The following is a 20,200-nucleotide window of genomic DNA, read 5'->3' on the forward strand; positions in this document are numbered from 1 at the left end:
TTGTGAAAAGCGCTATACAAATATACTTGACTTGACTTGACTTGACTTAATTTGCCATTATCTCCACCTAATGCAAAAACGGTTTAAGACGCAGCACCGGATGTAACTGGGCGGGCTGAGACAAACCGCAGAAGCGATCGTGCATAGAGCCTATTGACAAGATTTGTCAAACATAGCATGTCTACCATGTCACATAAAATAAAAATAAAAATGTTTGTTTATATATTTGTACTATTTATAGGCAAGTCTTGGTTACACTTTACTAACTGACACAATAATTTTTGGAAAAAAATAAATATATATATTTTTTAAAGATTTTAAGGAATATTGATGTTGTTTATGTTTTTTTGTCTGTGTGTGAAAGAGGACAACAGTAAAAGAGTTAATAATTTTAGCATGTTAATGAAATATTTTAAAAAATATATTACAATACTGTTCTGAAAATCCATTTCCATTAAAAGGTTCTGAAAAATATTTGCATTATGTGGACAAGCCAAAAAATGATATCCTTTCTCATCTGTTGTTTTTATGGTTTTATTTTTCACTGAGTTGCAAGAGATCATAATTATAGAGCATCCAGTCATTCCAGTAATGGTTGAATAATCCGCCTTTATCGCAGGAGTGTATCTTCAATGAAGGCGGACCAAAAAGCAACCTTGAGTTTCGTTTCTGTGAGTGTCAGAGGGAGGCAACTCAACGTGGAGGAACCCGTCCACTTCCTGCTGTTCAAAAAATTCAGAAAATACGACAGCCCACTTCATGAAATCACTTGTTGAGAGAATTCCAGTATATGACTGACTGAGTGAGAACAGCGTTAGAAATAAAGGACATCAAGGGATAAAAAGGGGAGGATGGAGAAACAAAACTGTAAGAAGAGACAGCTGAGGAGATCGTCCTCCCTCTGCACATCAGAGAAGAAGAAACAAGCCAAGAGACAAAAGTGCCCCAGTGAGTCTAAAGCATTTTTACTAATAAAATGACAAGACAGTATAATTAATCAGGCATGTCCTTTAAAATATGAAGTGGTGCACTTTAGGCTAACTGATTTGATTGTACTTGTTTCAGAATCGTCTGCAGGACAAAACAATTCTCAGCTTCCTGTTACATGTGGTTATAAAGAGGGCATCTTGCATTTGAAGAAATATAATAACAGTAGGTGCAGAAACGTTTCTGTTAAAGAATGCAGTAATGTTTATGAGGAGCTAAGTTGTTGAATGTCTCAAGACTGTTATTATGGAGCATCTAACATCCAAAAGCTCTGAAACAAGTCATTCCAATAGTGGTTGAATAAACTCTTTCTGTCCTTAGAACAGGAGTGCATCTTCAGTGAAGGCCAGTGGTTCAAGCCCACTGAGTTTGAGAGATTTGGGATGATGGACAGGAACAAAAAGTGGAAAACCAGCATCCTTAGCACTGGGATTCCACTCCAGAAACTCATAGAGGTATAAGATCGGTTTCTATAATCAATACTAACAGTTTCAACTAATGCACTTGAGTGCAATTATAATTACCTTCTTTTTTTTTATCATGGCCTTGGTGATTAGTGAGTCAGAATTAATTTGAGAAATTCCAGTTAAATAACAGTTCCCTGATATAAAAATGGACACAGGGAAGACAACATAACACTAATGATGACATGTATGTTCATGACATATTCTGAATTTGTGCCATTTTCTATTCATAGGATGGTTTTCTTGCATCTAAAAACTTTATGAAAAGCAAGGTTCAGGACGCACAGGTTTGGCTGCTATTGGATGGTTTTCCGATTTGATGAAGGATTTACAGGGATAGTTCACCTAAAAATGAAAATCCTGTCATTATTTACTCACCCTCAAGTTGTTCTAAAACTGCATGAAGTTATTTTCTTCTGCTGAACAAAAAAGAAGACCATTTGAAGTATAATGTACAAACAGTTGCTGGTCCCTGTTGACTTCCATAGTATGAGAAAAAAAAAAAAAAAATATATATATATATATACTATGGAAGTCAATAGGAACCAGAACATGTTTGGTTACCTACATTCTTTAAAATATCTTCTTTTGTGTTCAGCAGAAAAACAAAGAAATTCATACAGGTTTAGAACAACTTGAGGGCGAGTAAATAATGACAGAATTTTCATTTTTGGGTGAACTATCCCTTTAACCTTTCTAGACTGAAACTATCACATGTGACAAGTTAAGAGTGACCAAGATGTTCATCAACATTTCTCCTTTTATGTTCTGCAGAAGAAAAAAAAGCCTGTGGGTTTGGAACAACAGGGTGTGTAAATCATGACAGAATTGAAAATAGAAAATAAATATTCCTTTAAATAATAACTTACAACAGTTATTCAGAAAGATATTTAATAAAATATTCTGTTTCCTGAGTATTCTGTTTGTGTATTTGTTGTAGAATCAGATGAAAAGGAAAATCAAGATGATGATGATGATGGAGATGGTGATGGTGATGATGATGGCACTGACATGAGCGTGTTTGAATGTCCTACCCTACCTGTTACCTGCGGTTCTGGCTCTGGCATCCTACACAAATCTCGCTTTGCCACAGGTGCGTGAGTGAGAATAATTATTTTGAATATTAATGTGTTGACAGTGTTTTACATTTCTTACTATAACAAAGTTAAAGTTCAGGGAAGAAATTGGAGGGAACTGACAAATGTAACTTTTAATCACCAAATAAACAAACAACAAAACGAAAATAAAGCGGCAGCACCTCGCAGACGACTGCGTAAATATAATAAAACACCAAAATAAATTCCAGGCCTTCATGGTCCTCTTTCGCCCTTCACTGTCGTCGCTCCTCCTTTTATCCTCCTACAGCTCCACAGTGGGACTCGACACCGGTGTGGCGGGCAGGTGACGCTTATTATAGCACTAGCGCCACCGGTCTTGTTCCATTCCCACAGCTCTCGACCACGCCCTGCTTACCAAACTAACTAAGTGTTTCATAAGACAACATATTGACAATGAATGTAAATAAAGTGCTTGACTGCAGTGGTACAAGACTTTTGCACTCAGTTTTGTCTTTTTTTAATTTATTTTTTCAGGGCGTTGTGGGAGATGCATAAGAACAGAGAACTCCTGGCTGAGCCCAGAGGATTTCATCAGATTGAACGAACCAGATGGAACATGGAGGAAAGACATTGTTGCCCATGGAATGCCCCTTGGAAAACTTATAACGGTAAAAGAAAATATATCATATAAAGCTACAGTATTAACAGACAAGGCAGTCACATTCGGCCGTGACGACCGGGCCCTTCAGAGTCCCCATGAAATCAAACGTTTTTTGGGGCTTTAAGTATGAATATGTTAGTCTTAAGCCTGGGATACACCAAGCCAACAATCGGCCGTCGGGCATTGTCGGGCCGTTTTTTGAGCATCTGTGTGTTTTTCGGTGTGTTGGCTCTAGTCGGAGACCGTCAGGGTTTTTTTTGGGCCGATTCAGCATGTAGAATCGCCGTCGGGGAGAGAGAGAACTCAGATTGGCTGTTCAGCTTAGTGAATTAGTCAGTGCACGAGAATAATAGCAAAATAGCGAGCAAAGAAGTCAAGACAGTACAGACAGAAGGCTGTTCTAATTTTACGTCATCTTACCAGAGTGTTCCTTGGCGAATATTTTAATATTAACATGAGCGGAGTGGAATACAGAAAGTGATCAGCAGGATTGATATTCAAAACAGTAAGAACGCGCTGCTTTGTTTATGGTTTGTGTATCTGCATCTTTCAGCGTCGGTTTCCCTTTTTGAATGATGAATATAGACAAATATATCTGCAGAAATAGACAGTTGTCTTATTTACACACAGGCGCAGAACACGCATGCTTGCTGACAGACGGCTGTAGTTCTTTCGTGTGTTCAAGTGCAGCTTTTTTTCCCCAACGCGAGGCGACAACACAGTCAGCAGTGCTAGTTCTTTGGCGTCGGTTTGGTGTGTCCCTATACCTTTACTTTTATCTATACGCTAATGTACTCCAAAACAATGACAAAATTAGCATTTAGAAAATATAAGCATTCAAAACTTACAGTTCACATTCAGTCAGTCACGCTCGACGTTACGTGGGCTGGCGTCATGGGGTCTTGCCTGGGAGCCCAATCACCTCCAAGTGGTAACAAAATTAGCCAGTGAACACTGGCCGGTGAGATTTGCATGCCGAGTCACACCATACAGGTATAAGTAGGTTACTCACTTCATTCATATTTAGCTTCGGAGCCGAGCGGTTGTACAGCGATCACTCATACCATTCACCTTTCAAGAGAAAGAGTAAATGTCTACAAGAAAGAAAAGAGCAAACAGCAATTTGAATTGGAGACCTACTCCGAAAACAGCCATTTTAATTGTTATTGCTTGTAGCTTGCCGTGGGATCTCTCTGCCGGTATGAAGGCGCATCCAGCAATGTCTCGCATTCAGCCTTGCTGTGCACGGAAGAGTGCAGTGTTTCACCCCTCGGCGCTTCGGCATTCAGAGCAGTTTCCCTAAAAGAGCAAGATGTTTTCAAGATGTCTTTCTGTCCGTGTGTTTCTGGATGCGGTCGTTTCCTGACTTCATCTGATGGCCATGATCACTGTTTCTCATGCCTGGGCAAACAGCATGCAGAGAGAGGATGGTGCATGCTCTCACTGCGAGAGCATGTCCATGTTGGCATTGGGGTCATGACTCTGCTCCTTTAGTATGGAGGCACGAGTCCCCTCTGCTGCTACCCAGCCCCCTGCATCTTATCATAGTAGAGCCGTGGGTTTGGTTAGCACTCTGGGAGATCTGAGTGGGATTTTTTTCATCGGGCCCACCCCCACAAACCTCCCACTCCTCTTGCATGCAATGTTGGCGTGAGTCCCTCAAATGAGGCACCTTGTGTCTCATTCAGCGCTCCGGATCGGATGTCGATTGTTGCATCTGGGAGTGGGCTCCGGTCCTCTGGAGAGGATGAGGAAGCTGGGCTGCACCCCTATGGGGTGGTTGCTCACGCTGAATTGGATTTAGAGTTGACGGCCATGCTTTCCCGGGCCACCGCGGGCATCAGGGTTGAGTGGAACCCTTCACTGTCTCGAGCTCTCGCGGTTGGATGATTGGTATCTGGGTGCGGCGCACAGTTCACAGTGCTTTTCATCCTTTTCGGCCTACGCAAATATGCATTTCCCCCCGGTGAGCCTTCTCACACAAACACTGTGCAAGGTCAGGGAGGACGGGGAGCAGGTCTTGTTAGTTGTGCCGTAGTTGACACTATCACTTCAGCTAGAGCCCCGTCTACGAAGTGTGCTTATGCTTCGCAGAGTGGTGTTTCTTGGCAGGAAGACCCCCGGAAATGCCTGATCGGCTGCTTTCCTTCCTTGAAGGTGTATGTCGCTGCCATCGCAGCACATCACGATGCTGTTGATGGCAGGTCACTGGGAAAGCACAACCTGGTCATCAGGTTCCTGAGAGGCGACAGGAGGTTAAATCTAAGTATCTTAAAAATCCAGCAGTGCGTGTACTCTTCTGATGACGAAATTGTGGTCACGTGCACTGTACGCTGACACTTGCCTACGCGTAAAAAGTGAAGTATACTTTGGCCTTAAGTTGTACTGTATCTTTCAACATATCCTCAAATGTTCATTATTGTTTATTTCGTGCTGTTACTCGGGGCTGCCAACTCTGGCTGCCAGAAAAGTGTTGTATTGGTAATGCTATTCCTAATTTAAAAGGTCACTTGCTACGAAATGAATTGTTCAAACAATGATTCAGTGATAAAAAGAGTGGTTAAATTCAGAATAGCATAGTAAATATATTCTTATAATACACTATATATACTATATACTGTATACTCTCACTATATACTCTTATAGTACACTAGCCTAAATATAAATGTAACTTTATAAATCAATACTTTTAAATATCTTTATATGACAGTAATAGTAAAAGTAGGCTAGTATGCTATTTTGATTTCAGATATTCACTTGTTTTTTTATTTTTTTTCTGAATGTCTTGTTGTTTTTGACATCTTGTTTCCACCACTAATGCATAGACTACCAGTCTGTCTGGGACGCTGTCTGTGGGATGACAGCGGCCAATCAAGTTTTATTGCAATAAACACAATAGCCTATGATGTGTTTTCACATACTTTCCAGAAAAGAGTTTTGGAACCACATACAGTCAACTGTGATCAAGAATACCAAGTAAGAAATCATCAGTCACAATTACAGTCATATCAAAAACATCACATTTAAAATGTGTTTTAAGTCGGTACAGTTTTATGTCTTTATGAACTGTTCTCCCAGCAGAATGATGACGTGTGTTTTGTGTGTGATTCTGGGGGAGATCTTGTGTGTTGTGACGAATGTCCACGAGCTTTTCATTCACACTGTCATCTACCAGCTGTAGATGGAGACTCACCTGGGTGAGAGAGAGAGAAAACCTTTACCTGGTCTAGACAAGATAAACAGTTGACTTGTGTAATATTGTGTGTTTTGTCTGTACTGAAGCCAGTGGAGCTGCACATTCTGTGTGATAAAGAATATGGAGGATTCCAGTCAAAAGACCCAACAGGACGTTTTGAGCAGTCCAGTCTCTCAGTACACACTGGTAAAGTTTATGCAAAACGTTTTGTCTATACAATGGAAGTCATTGGGGTCCAAAATAACATTTCTTTCATCATTTAGACAAAATGTTTAATAAAATAAATAAATAAAACTTGTGAGAACTATCCCTTTAACAGTTTTGTTGGTCTGTCTTTTATCTTTCAGCACTGCCAGTGTTTGCTGTTACACCTGCTACATGAGAGAATGACTGATCCCTGCACTAATGTAAAGCTTCTGTTTGTTTTAGATTATTTAAAGTTGGAATGGAAATATATAGTATGTGACGTCTGCACTGATATTGTTCAGGTCCCAAGATACAGTGAGAACATTTGTGGTCCCATGATGCTGGGCAGAGTGAAGCTGAACCTGGAGAATAATGATTATCAAACAGTGCAAAAGTTTGTCTCTGATATCGAATACGTTTTTCACCAATGGACTTCCAAAAGGGTGAGTTTCACTCGGGCTTGCAACTGTTACTAATGACAGGAGTCTTAAAAATTTCCTTATATATTGTCTTATTTTTATTGACTGAATTTGGCATTGTTCTTTGTCTTCTTTGTAGGATAATGACTTCAGTAGAATGACATCTAGGCTAAAGGAACTTTTTGAAACCATCTTTAGACTCCTATAACAGCACGCCGTAACAAGAGGTCCTTCGACGTGACATTTGTGGGAAGGCTATTGTACAATTTAGACTTCATTAAAAAAATAGTGTACAATCAAAAAAGTTGTGAACAATCACTATTAATTTGTGAATGTGTTTCTCTCACTTGTGAGGTTATATGATACTATGGAAGCTTGTTTCAACAAATATCTAATATATCTTGCAATTCTGACTTTATTTCTTGCTATTCTGCAAACTTGCTAAATGCAAGTGTCTGGCCGTAAAGCCACAATACTAACTCTGACAACAAGGTGATAATCATTTAAAAAATACCTTTCCCTGGGTGAATAGTACCGGTTTTTGGTTTCAAAACACACCATGCTGGATATAACCTGCCATGATAACATATCCTCAGATAAACTCCTGCGATCCAACAGCTAATGCCAACACATTGCCTCCACATTGCATATTGCATTTCACTCATGTTGGATGTTACATTTGCATAGGCTGTACTATTTGAATTCACGATTGGTTGACTGCCAAATTAAAATCTTAAACAGAACAATAAAATAAAGTTATGAACAAGTTAATGATAGATTATATTCGGAACATTTAAACTTGATTTAATTTTCGTTTTTGTTCCTGTTAAAATTTCGTTCATTTCCGGATTTTGTTTTCGCTCCTTGAACCAGTTCAGAGCCCAGGGCATACATTTATAGCAATATACTGAAGGGTGTGGATTTTGGAATAAACTGTTGCTTCAATGTATATGTAATAAGTGATTATAATCAAAGTATTCATCAATATTTTTCCTCTAAATATCACATGAGTTGAATGACTTCTCTAGGCTTGTGAGATTTTACTTTTATACAAGTTACCAGTATGATCACTGAAATGTTCTTTTCATGTATTCTCTAATGTCTGTGTTTGATATGAATGCAGTAACAGTGCTTGCTCATTTAGCCCGGCTTCCAGAAATGAAATATGGAAAGATGTTTTGTTTTGTTTGAGAAAGGTCTTCAACGTGTCAATACATACATCTGTTTTTCTAGGGTACTCTGACAACTATGGTCACAGGGGTCAATGAAGTCTATAGTTTAAGGGACCATATCTTTGTTAAAGCCTTACTTTCCAGTTAGACTAAATTGTAGCTCTCCTTGAGATAAAGAACGTATTATCTTGATGTTCTGAGAGGACTCTCCTGTTTATAGTTAGATCCTGGCCAGATCCAACCTTGAGGAAGCTGTGTGTCGGTGTGTGTGTGTTAGTCTTCTTGGTTACAGGTTAAAGGAACAAACCGACTTTTTGGGTCTTTAGCGTATTCACCGTATCCCCCAGAGTTAGATAAGTCCATACATAAGCTTTTCATCTCCGTGCGTGCCGTAACTCTGTCTGATGCACCCACCGCTATTAGCACAAAGACTGGAGGTAAACGGCTCCAGCTAGCATACTGCTCCCAATAAGTGATAAAATAACGCCAACATTTTCCTATTTACGGTGAATATGCTTAAGTCACAAAAAGTTGGCGTGTTCCTTTAACCTGTGACCAATAAGACTAACAAATACACACTGACACACAGCTTCCTCAAGGTTGGATCTGGCCAGGATCTAACTATAAACAGGAGAGTCCTCTCAGAACATCAAGATAATACGTTCTTTATCTCAAGGAGAGCTACAATTTAGTCTAACTGGAAAGTAAGGCTTTAACAAAGATATGGTCCCTTAAACTATAGACTTCATTGACCCCTGTGACCATAGTTGTCAGAGTACCCTAGAAAAACAGATGTATGTATTGATACGTTGAAGACCTTTCTCAAACAAAACAAAACATCTTTCCATATTTCATTTCTGGAAGCCGGGCTAAATGAGCAAGCACTGTTACTGCATTCATATCAAATACAGACATTAGAGAATACATGAAAATAACATTTCAGTGATCACACTGGTAACTTATATAACAAAGTAAAATCTCACAAGCCTAGAGAATTCATTCAACTCATGTGATATTTAGAGGAAAAATATTGATGAATACTTTGATTATAATAACTTATTACATATACAGTGAAGCAACAGTTTATTCCAAAATCCACACCCTTCAGTTTATTGCTATAAATATAGGCCCTGGGCTCTGAACTGGTTCAAGGACCAAAAACAAAACCCAGAAATGAAAAAAAAAAAATTAACAGGAACAAAAAACGAAAATCTGACTTCTGCTGATGAAACTGCAAACTATCTTCAGTAAATCTTTTCTTTAATTTATTATAATTCTGACTCCGGGTCTTCATTCATCATATCTGGTTCTGGGTCTTTGACTGTAAAACCCCTTACAATACTTTGTTATATTACCCTGGTATTTATAAAATATTATATATATTTTTTAAAGTCAACACTGCTGCCACCTCTGGATTTGTAATACAGTGCTGAGGGAGTGACTGCAATTTATTTATTTTTTTTCTGACTGCTGGAAGCCATCTCTCTCTATTTTCTCCCATATTTTTGTCTTTGATTAGTGTTACGTCAGAAACGTAATGAGAAACGAGATGAGAAAGTGGTGAGCATTTATAGGAGATGAGATGAGTGGCAGCTGGTGATGATGAGTGTTTGCAGCTGGATACTGATCAACCGTAATGATCCGGACACACCCACTCACACACATGTAAACAACAAAGCAGAGACTAGAGAGAGACATTGGATCTATGAACCGTGACAATTAGCATTTGTGAGTGTGGTTGCAAGACAGCTGAAAATACAAGACAGGAAGATTTAAATTCATTTTGTGGAGAAACAAGTAATGTAAAGTAATGAGTTTTATCAAAGAACAAAATATGGCATAATTTCAACAACGGTTGACAGTTTTAAAAAAAGTTTTTACATTTTTTATTTAAAAAAACATGTAGGCCTATATTTATAGCACTACACTTTGCTGTACACTGGCATTAAAAAAGACTCAATAATCTCTGCATAATTTATGCAATGATTAACATAGTAAATATAGCAAAGTTCTTTAATATTTTAATTTGAAAAAAACATGTAGGCCTACATTTATAGCACTATACTTTGTTATATTACCCTGGCATAAAAAGGAGTTACACTGCTGCAACCTCTGAGTTTATAATACATGTGCTGAGGGAGTGACTGTAATCTTTCTCTCATATATATTTATATATATTTTTCATATTTTTCTCTTTGATTTTCATCTATGGGTGTAACACAGTTAGAAATAAGAGACAGGAAGATCTAAATTCATGTTGTGGAGAAACCCAAAGCTGTTAGGTAAAGTAATGAGTTTGTATCCACAAAATCCTACGGCATAATTTCCGTAGTGATTAACATTTTTAATATAAAAAAAATATATAAAAAATTAAACAACAACAACATTCAGACTTATATTTATAACACTACCCTTTGTTATACCCAGGAACTAAAGAAGAGTCAATAAAATAACGGAAAGAAAAAAGGACAAGGGTTAAGCAACAAAACATACAGTACCTCTACACGTTTACATAGCTTAAAGGGGTCATATAAAGCCATTTTTGTACAAGTTTGCAATATACTTTCATTAAAAATTCTCATTAGTATTGTAAGAAAACACTCATTTTACCTGGTCAAAAACAGCTCGGTTTTCAGCACGCCATTTAAATGATAATGAGCTTTGCTCACCCCGCCCCTCTGTTCTGTGAGGCGTTTTGACACAACACATGTGGAGTGTTGCCTTGACAGTTGAGGGTATATTTTGGAGAAAGAATGGCAGCGGGAGTCTCTGAGGACACATCCGTACAACCTATCAATTTGAACCGGAGTCGGACCCGGAACAAGATGACGGTCCCAAAGAAGTTCGACAACTAAAGCTCGAACAGTACGTTTCTGAATGGTTGGTTAACGTAATGTCACTTTGATCTATCTTTGTATGTACTGGCAGGGTAGAGTAGTGAGATACGAACCCTATGTGTTTACTGATGTATACGTTAGTTCATTGACAGACTGATGTTACAGCTAACGTTAATGGTCATGAAAAACATTTTTTTCGGTAAATGAAGGCTTGTCAGTGATGCGTAACGTTATCTATGCAGTGTTAGGTACAACTGTCAGGGCTGAAGCACTTTTTCAGGAGCAGCTTCTTAGCAAAACCAGCTTTATACTGACCCTCGTTTATAAAGCAGTCTGGTGAGAAATGATTCGCGCAAACATGAAAGCATTGACGTTGATCGTGGGGAATATTCCCTTCGAAAACAAAACTCAGCCACTGCGTCTTCAGCGGTTCGGATTTAGGAACATCAAAATGACTGCTGTGTTCGTTATTACACCCAAGAACAGAACACCACAATCGCTTAGATGCCATTCTGCTCCAGCGTATCAACAATGGCGGATTATGATGACAGCACGCTCAGGGCATGTCTGTGTTGAAACGCTGCAATCGTGGGAGGGGCGTCCGACCGTGTGACGTCACACGGTCAGGCGGCTCGATTTGAGACAGGGGAAAACATATAAGGATATTTTAAAAAAAAAACACTGGATGGATTTTTATCATTATATGATGGATGTGTACAGGCACTGCCAACACACATTACAGTACAATCAACTTTTAAAAGTGCATGTACCATTATATGACCCGTTTAAGGGCTTTTTTTTTTTTCTCATAAAATGTAAAGATTTGGAGACCACCACAAATTCCTTTTGGAAGAGAGTGGAAGGGAGGATTTACACAAAAAAAATTCTGCATTTGAGTATAAATGGTTGGCCAAAACCATAATATTTTTAACTAAAGCTAAAAACTCAATATCCAAATTCAGAGTGTAAAAAATATGTTTTGGTTACTAATGTAACCTTCGTTCCCTGATGGAGGCAACAAGATGTTGTGTCAATGTAGTGACACTAGGGGTTGTACTTGGAAGCCCCAAACACCTCTGATACATCAGAAAAGGCCAATGAAAATTGCAAGTGGAATTTGCATGCCACTCCCCCAGACATTCGGGTATACAAGGAGATGGCTGGCATACACTCATTCAGGTTTGTGCTGAGGTGTCAAGACACTGTCCCAGCCATTTTAGCGGGTAGTTCAGTGTTGTGGCAGGAGGGCCAAAACATCTTGTTCCCTTCATCATGGAACAGAGGTTAAATTACAGGATACAAGATAGACTTGAGATATTAGATAAATGCCGGACAGTCTGGTTAAGGAGCGACCAGACCCTGAGAAGACAGGATCTTGCTGGAAATTACCATTTGAACTCACCATTTGAGACAAAAGTCTCACCTCAGAATACATCTCTTTCCCTCATCCCCCACTCCTTCTCCCCCATGCGAAGATCACCAAAAACTCACCCAAGAATCTAAATGGTTTAATGTGAATGATTATCATAGAGTATTATACATGTTTAGTATCATTTGAAATGTCTCAGTGCGACTGGTACAAATGTCTTATTTCCAAATAAGTAAAACAAAAGGTAATAAGGTGTTAAGAGTTTAGAGATAACTGGCACACAAAGGAGGGTTGGTCTCCAGGCAAATGGTCTCCTACCCCCCAAAAGGTGTAACCTCTGAATGCAAATTTCCATTGCTTGCACATATTTCCATGTGAAAGAGGTTCTGTCTATATAATGGAATGCTATGATGCTAAGAGTGACCAAAAACTCTTAGCATTATGTATTTTAATGTCAGGTTTGCATCTCTTCTCTTTATTCCAGAGCATTTGATGTTTTGTATCGATTATCTTTGAATTGATTATGAAATTGGCATGATACATTTACCTGACATAATAAATTGTTACATTTGATTATTCTAATTGACTTTGACATTACTATCATTAAAGAGTTAAAAAGAATAGTCAAACATTCGCTCACATTTAATGATGCACAGATATCATTAAAACCTTTTCATTTATGGAGTCAGATGAAATAACGAGAGAATACATATTCAAATGTATTGCATTTAATAAAAAAATACTTTGCCACGAGAAAAGACAGTAACACATAAAGACCTTCTGCGCTGGTCGGATGCCGGACCTTGGGCCGATCGAACACGAGCTTACAGTAGCGATGTAGTGGCATTAGGGGTCCCAATGGATAATTCCACAACGATCTGAAACATGCTACGAGGTTTGGCGGTGCATTTGCTACATCATAACCTTCCCAATACCCCATGTAAGCCGCGTAGTCCCTCATACCACGCGGGGACAGAGAGGTCAATACTAACAATGGAAATGGGTTGCTTCAGCCATTTCTTTTCTTGACTTTTTCTGTTGTTTTTTGTATTGTTTTTTTTTTTCTAAGGATAAACTTACAGATGTGCTGACCAAGAGTTAGCGCTGGGGAAGTGTTCTTTCTCCTATACAGAAGAAAGCACAATACGGAGACAACATCCTGCCCGAAGGGTGGTTAGCATGAGGAGAATACATTACATGGACTTACCAAATGGGAAGTACCACACATGGAAGAAAGTCCCTGTAGGTCCTACCTGAAAAGGGAGAGAGAGTCTCTGCCCAGGTGAAGACACAGGGTTTACTGACAGGAAAATCGAACAGTGGAGAATACATCAAATGGGAATACCACTAGGGAATCATCTCATATGGAGCACTTAGCCCAATTACGCAGGCTTCCATGGCATACCAAGAATAATGGCTGTGGTAGCGAATTCCTCCGCCAAATTTGGCTACCAATTTGCTAAAGGTTAAAAAGAGTTGCAGGGTTTGCCGAAGAGAAACTCATTTAACCCTTTTGCACGTACGATCACACCAGAGTGATCAGTCTTGGCTGGTCCCTGGGGCGTACGATCTCACAGGTGTGATTGGAACGGTCAGTGCATCACGTGATCAAATGTTAAATTCAAATGTGCTTTCGCGCGTTGACTGGCGCTGAGCTAGAGACGGACACGCTAAACGCTGTCATATATCACAACTATTCAGTGTTTTGAACCATATAATGTTTATTTTAGGTTTCAGACATTTAAAATCACATAAGTACTAGCAAAACAATGAATTTGAATTTGTAAAATACACACTGATATCTGGAAGCGGAATAATAATCCTTTCAATTATAATTAGACGACACTTTTTATTCATATCAGATACACATTGTGTAAGTAGCTTTAAAGATTTTAAACAACAACAAAAAAGGTTAGGAATCAAATTGGATTCAATTGCTTTTTATTAGGAGGGTTGTGGTGCCTCCAACATAAATTTTGCCTAGGGCCTCCAAATGTCTAGAACCGTCCCCGTGTCCACTGCGTTGTGATGTGCCACTATAGCAGCCACATACACTTTTAAGGTAGAGGGGACAGCGACCTCTCCAACCGCTTCTACAGGAAGGAAGCACTGATCCGACTGCACATCTCTGTGGGTCTTCCCTCAGGAAGAACACCAATCCTCGAACAGATGTCACATCAAACAGTAACTACCTCATGGAGGGGCTCTGTCCTGAGTGATTATGTCACCATAAGTGATAGTCCAATTAGGTCTTCGCCATCCCATCCAGGGGCCAGACCTGGAGGGTTCCAGAGGTCTGGGCATGGGTGCCAAATTGTACCCTGCCCCTGAGAAGGATGGCAACAAGAAGTTTGCAGAGCTCCATTTGGTGTTCGGAAACAATTATCCTTTGATTTATTTAGAAAGAAAGTAACCCGAATACTACAGTGTGTACTAGGGATTCTGCAAAGGAGCAAAATCTACTGCAATATTTGGAGCCTTGATTTGTAGTAAGCTGAAAAAACCCATTCTCCAGAGAGCCTACAACAAAGCTGCAAATGATCTAGCAGGAGAGATGCGGACAAATATTCCAGCATTGAAATGCAGGTCAAACCCGGAGAAACACATTCTGAAAACACTAGCAGTGGAGGAGGACTTTCAAAAGTTCCTTCAGTACATACATTTACAGAGGAACCACTTTGAAGATTTCATCAAAGCTGAAGTGAAAGCATATATAACAGGGGAGAACTCCTCAGCTCTTGCAATAATTGCAACTCAGACTGTCTGAAAGACAAGCTTGAATATAGTAAACATATCACTGGTAACTGCTGTCAGGACATCACTGACTTTGAACTTCAGCCCATCACAGAAGAGTCAAACAAATACTTAACAAAACCCTCTGATATTGAAATTAAAATGTTCAGGGAACCACCAGATGATATTTTAATTGAACATTTCTGCCAGTGCTGCTGGGTTCAGTGTCCCTTCTGTAAAGTTGTCTGTATTAACACAATGGAGGATCATCTTGGAGGTCACATTGCTCCCTTCCATCGTAACTGTGGGATGAGAGGGAGGCTTTACAAAGGTACAGATATATTCTTTGCTTGGAATTATGCACATCTTCAGTTGCAAGTGAAACATTACTTGCAGATATTCAAAAAGATAACAGTTTTATGGACGGAGTATAAAACAGCTGGTCCAGATTTTGAGAAATGGTGTCGCCTGGTGTCGATTCCAGAATGATTTGGAAGAGTATTATAACAAAACTTTCAGTGGTTATGGTATGATTCCAAATGAAATGACGTTTTATTAACAAGGTTCGGGAGGAGCACGTTCAGATAATTAACACAGGTGGAGAGCACTCAGCAATCAATGGTAAGAGGTGCATATATACTCAGCAGTCTCACCTCATTCCATTGACAGTTTTGCAGCATGTCTCAAACAAACTCCTCTTCCGACGAAGACGTAGACGTCACCAGGGATGCACCTCTGCACTTCACCGGCCCCACGGTCATCCCTCCTACGCCGGTCGCCGCACTGGAGCCCCCGGCTTCTCCTCGCGGCCGTACACCGGCCAGATCTACCCGGCGCTCAACAAGACGCCAAGACCAGTCTTCGCCGCCCCCGGCAAGACACCCTTCTTCTTCCCCGGCTTCCTCCTACCGATCGGCCGTTCCGACAATCCCACCTATCGGGAAATGGACCGTAGCGGGATTAAAACAAGCACTGGGGAATTCAGATATACAGGTTTCGCGAAAAATGACAAAGGCGGAATTGTATAATCTGTATGTTTCCTTACAGTCATCGCCCAAGACGACCTACAGGCAGAGCAAAGCCCGCAGGGCCCAAAAGTCGCCTGCCCAGTCACCACTGTCGTCTTCCCGCACAGGATTCGGATCGCTTCGTCCATCAAGACGCAGCAACAGGCCTTCAGCGAGCCTGGGCCGCGCACTGGATTCCGCCATGACACTCCCGCCTCTCGATGAGGCCCAGCCCTCCACCATGGCTTCTGCTGCCACAGCGCAGCATATAGCCGGGCCCAGCGGCCTCCCTACAACCTCTCAGTTTTTTACTCCTGCTGTTCATAACCCTTTTTCTTTTCAGTGGCCTCCAGCTCCTGTCGCAGACACTAGCACGAGGCTACCACCGATAGCAGCACAGGCCCAACCATTTCAACAGTCTCATCCAACAGGTTACAACCCCGACTACTTTCAGTGGCCTGCAGCTCCAGTAGCTCAAACAAGCCCGGGCCCGCCTCCGCTTGCAGCTCAAGCCACACATAATCCTTCAATTCCTTTATATCCTGCAACTAACTTTTCTTTTCAAGCCACAACAGGTCATCCAAGCGTGAGGCCGCCGCCGACATTCGCAGACCCGGCTTATACCCTTCCCAGCTCCATGTTACAACAAAAATCACCTTATTCTCTGTTCACAGCAACACCGATGCCCGTGCCGTCCAACGCAGTTGCCTTGGAACCACCACCAGTATCCCAAAACATCCGCGCACAGATCCTCTCAGGTGCGGATGTAGACCTTTCTTCTCTTCTCTCTCTACTCCCCTCAGCCGAACCTGACCGCCAAATAGATTGCGGGGATTTCTCGGTTACACTGAAGAACACAAACACTCACTCATCTCGCATTCTTTCATTTTCCGAATTTTCAATTGCTTTTTCCCGTTACACTGAAATAATCTGTTCAGCTTTCCCCCACAGGCGGCGCGAACTGAATGACTACCAAGCAATCATAGCCGAACTCGCGCTGTCCTATGGGGGTGGGCATTTCTACACTTACCACAAACTTTTTTCAGCCAAAAGTGCCGTGCGAGTCGCACAGTGGAACCAGTGCACATACTGGGGTGCACTCGACCAGGATCTCTACAGCAGGGTGTTTCTAGGTTGCAAAAACATCACCTGCACGGTCTGCAGGTCAGTAGCGCACACGACCGCGTCGTGCCCGCAGGTTAACCCTTCCTCTCTTCCCTACCCGGGAACAAGCAATGCTAAATCCACCAGCTATGTGCCGCGTGCTGCAACCACCAGTGCAATGCAGGACTCTGCTTTTGACGAAAGCAGGCAGCCTTGCAATCATTTCAACGCGGGCAAATGTCAAAGATCGCGCTGCAGGTTCATGCACATCTGCAGCTTTTGTGGCGGCGCCCATGCTCGCATTGTATGTCCAGTCTTAAAATCTGTGAATAAAAAATCTAAAAATTATTGGGAGACTCCTGTGAATATTTCGCGCATGCACTTCGAACTAGCTCATCACCCGGATGCCGAATTTACTGATTATCTGCTTTCAGGCTTAAAAAACGGCTTTAAACCTGGCTTAGAATGCCCGCTTTCCCAAAACATCATATGTAATAATCTCCAATCCGCCCTCATAGAACCTGAAGTCGTAGACAAACTGATCAAAAAAGAAGTTGAGTCAGGCTTCATGATCGGTCCTCCATCCTCCATTTAATCTGTTTCGTATCAGCCCCATTGGAGTGGCTACAAGGAAATTCTCGGGTAAAAAACGTCTAATAATCGACCTGTCAGCCCCGCATAATTCCCCGTTCCCAAGCATTAATAGCTTGATCCCTCTAGATGAATTTTCGCTCAAATACCACGATATAGATCAGGCTATCGACATCATCAAAATCGCAGGTCGGGGTGCTTGGCTTGCAAAACTCGACGTTACATCTGCTTTCAAAGTAATGCCTATCCATCCAGGTTCATGGCACCTATTCGGAGTGCGCTGGCTCGGGAAATATTATTTTGCAGTACGTTTAACATTCGGATGCAAAAGCAGCCCGAAAATATTTGACATGCTATCAGAAGCCGTTTGCTGGATTTTGTCGAACAACTACGCCATTCCTTACCTCATTCACCTGCTAGATGATTCTCTAATAATTTCGCCTCCCGATGCTATCCCAGCCGCGCACATCCTCACGGTACAAAACGTTTTCTCTGAGCTAGGAATTCTGAGCCCTGCAACATCTATCGAGTTCCTAGGAATCAATTTGGATTCAGACAAATTCCAAGCATCCCTCCCCAAAGAAAAAATCGACCGAATAATCCTCGTCTCTTCTACTTTCCTTGAAAAATCAAATTTTTCAAAACGCGAACTCTTGTCCCTGCTCGGGCATCTAAATTTCGCAATGCGCATCATCCCACAGGGCCGCCCCTTCATCTCGCATCTCCTCTCACTCGCGTCCTCCGTCCACTCACTAGAAGACCGCATTTCTATAACTCAAGCATGTCGCGACGAACTTGGGCTATGGTTAACATTTCTAAAACAGTGGAACGGCCTATCTTTTTTCTACAACAACCTTGTTTCATCCCCCACTGACATCCAGTTGTTTACAGACGCCGCCCCCTCAATTGGGTTCGGGGGATTTTACCAAGGTCGTTGGTTCGCGGCTCCGTGGCCACCTCAGCTCCAGGTCATATCTCAATCCTCAGCTCTATTCAAGCTTTACCCTCTCGTAGTAGCAGCTTTCCTGTGGGGGAAAGAATGGGCCGCTAGTAGCGTTTTAGTGCATTGCGACAATGACGCAACAGTGCATTGCATTAACAAAGGCCGTTCCCATTCACCCGCTCTGATGCCACTCTTAAGGCGTCTCATCTGGATTTCAGCTTGCGACCAATTCATTATCATTGCTAAACACATCCCTGGGTCAAAAAAACCAAATCGCTGACTCTCTGTCTCGTTTTCTGTTTCAGAAATTCAGGACGCTGGCTCCAGAGGCGGATCAATTCCCAACTCCAGTTCCTCGTTATTCAGAACTAATATTCCCGTAACCCACCCGTTAAAACCCCTGCTTGACGCATCACTCGACACTATCCTCCAAGCAGTATCTCCCAGGACCCTTCAATCCTACGTTACTGCTTGGAGGTGTTTTAAAACATTCCATGTCTCTTATAACTTGCCTTTCCCTGATTTTTCTCTTCTTTCAATCACCTCTTTTATCTCCTACCTTAACATCATTAAGGGTCTACAAGTCGGGTCCATTAAAGGTTATTTGAGCGGTATCCAGTTTTTCCATAAATTGATGTACGGCGCTCCTTCCACGGAGATAAACAATTCACAAACCTCCCTCCTGATTAAAGGGATTCAAAGATCCCAGCCTACCCGCCCCGACACCAGACAACCTATAACGCTAGACATTCTTACCAAATGTATTCAGACCCTCCGCACAGGCTACCAGCCCCTCGGTTCCGCTCGCACACTCGATGCTATGTTTATCCTAGCCTTTTTTGGTTTTCTTAGATGCTCGGAACTCACCATTACTTCTAAATTCGACCCAAAAATCCACCCCACCATCTCAGACTTATCAGTACTAGACGGCGAAACCATTTCATATTTGATTAAACAAAGTAAAACTGACCAAACCAAAAAAGGTCATGTCATCTACATTTTTAACCTCGCTTCGCAAATCCAACCATACCAGTCAATTCTAGCTTATCTGCAATGGAGAAGTTCCCAGGCTAAATCTGCCCTGGAACCCCTGTTTTTAGACGAATCCAAAAAACCCGTGACACGGTTTTGGTTCCAGAAACACCTCAAATCTGTTCTTCAACAGTCAGGCATTCCAGCGAAGAATTTTTCAAGTCACTCATTTCGCATCGGGGCAGCAACTTCAGCAGCCCAAAAAGGCCTCTCCCAACAGCAGATTCAAGCCCTTGGGAGATGGTCCTCCGATGCTTTCCAAAGCTATATCAGGACGAACCGGTTCCACATTAAAAAAGCTCACCAAACCCTCATCGAGTAAAAAAAAAAAAAAAAAAAAAAAACCTTCTCTTTCCTGTCTCCTCTTTCCGTCCAGCGAGCATTGGTCTCACAGCGGACGGAGTGAGCTCTTTCCCAGTCGAGCACTTACGTTTTCTCTTT

At 41.3% G+C, this 20,200-nt stretch overlaps 1 protein-coding gene across 1 annotated transcript; it reads left to right on the forward strand.

Annotated features, from left to right (window-relative positions):
* The first annotated feature begins 660 nt into the window (after positions 1–660).
* Positions 661–7,456, forward strand: LOC309495702 (nuclear body protein SP140-like protein). Its single transcript, XM_082165512.1, has 13 exons — positions 661–948; positions 1,066–1,152; positions 1,309–1,442; positions 1,685–1,738; positions 2,226–2,259; positions 2,392–2,544; positions 3,044–3,177; positions 6,099–6,146; positions 6,249–6,367; positions 6,453–6,552; positions 6,714–6,773; positions 6,855–6,995; positions 7,111–7,456. Exons 1-13 carry the CDS (start codon positions 852–854, stop codon positions 7,177–7,179), a joined length of 1,230 nt encoding a protein of 409 aa, XP_082021638.1. The 5' UTR covers positions 661–851; the 3' UTR covers positions 7,180–7,456.
* The last annotated feature ends 12,744 nt before the right edge of the window (positions 7,457–20,200 follow it).

The sequence above is a fragment of the Leuciscus leuciscus genome, assembly GCF_965113295.1.
Source record: "Leuciscus leuciscus genome assembly, chromosome: 1".
NCBI lineage: Eukaryota > Metazoa > Chordata > Actinopteri > Cypriniformes > Leuciscidae > Leuciscus > Leuciscus leuciscus.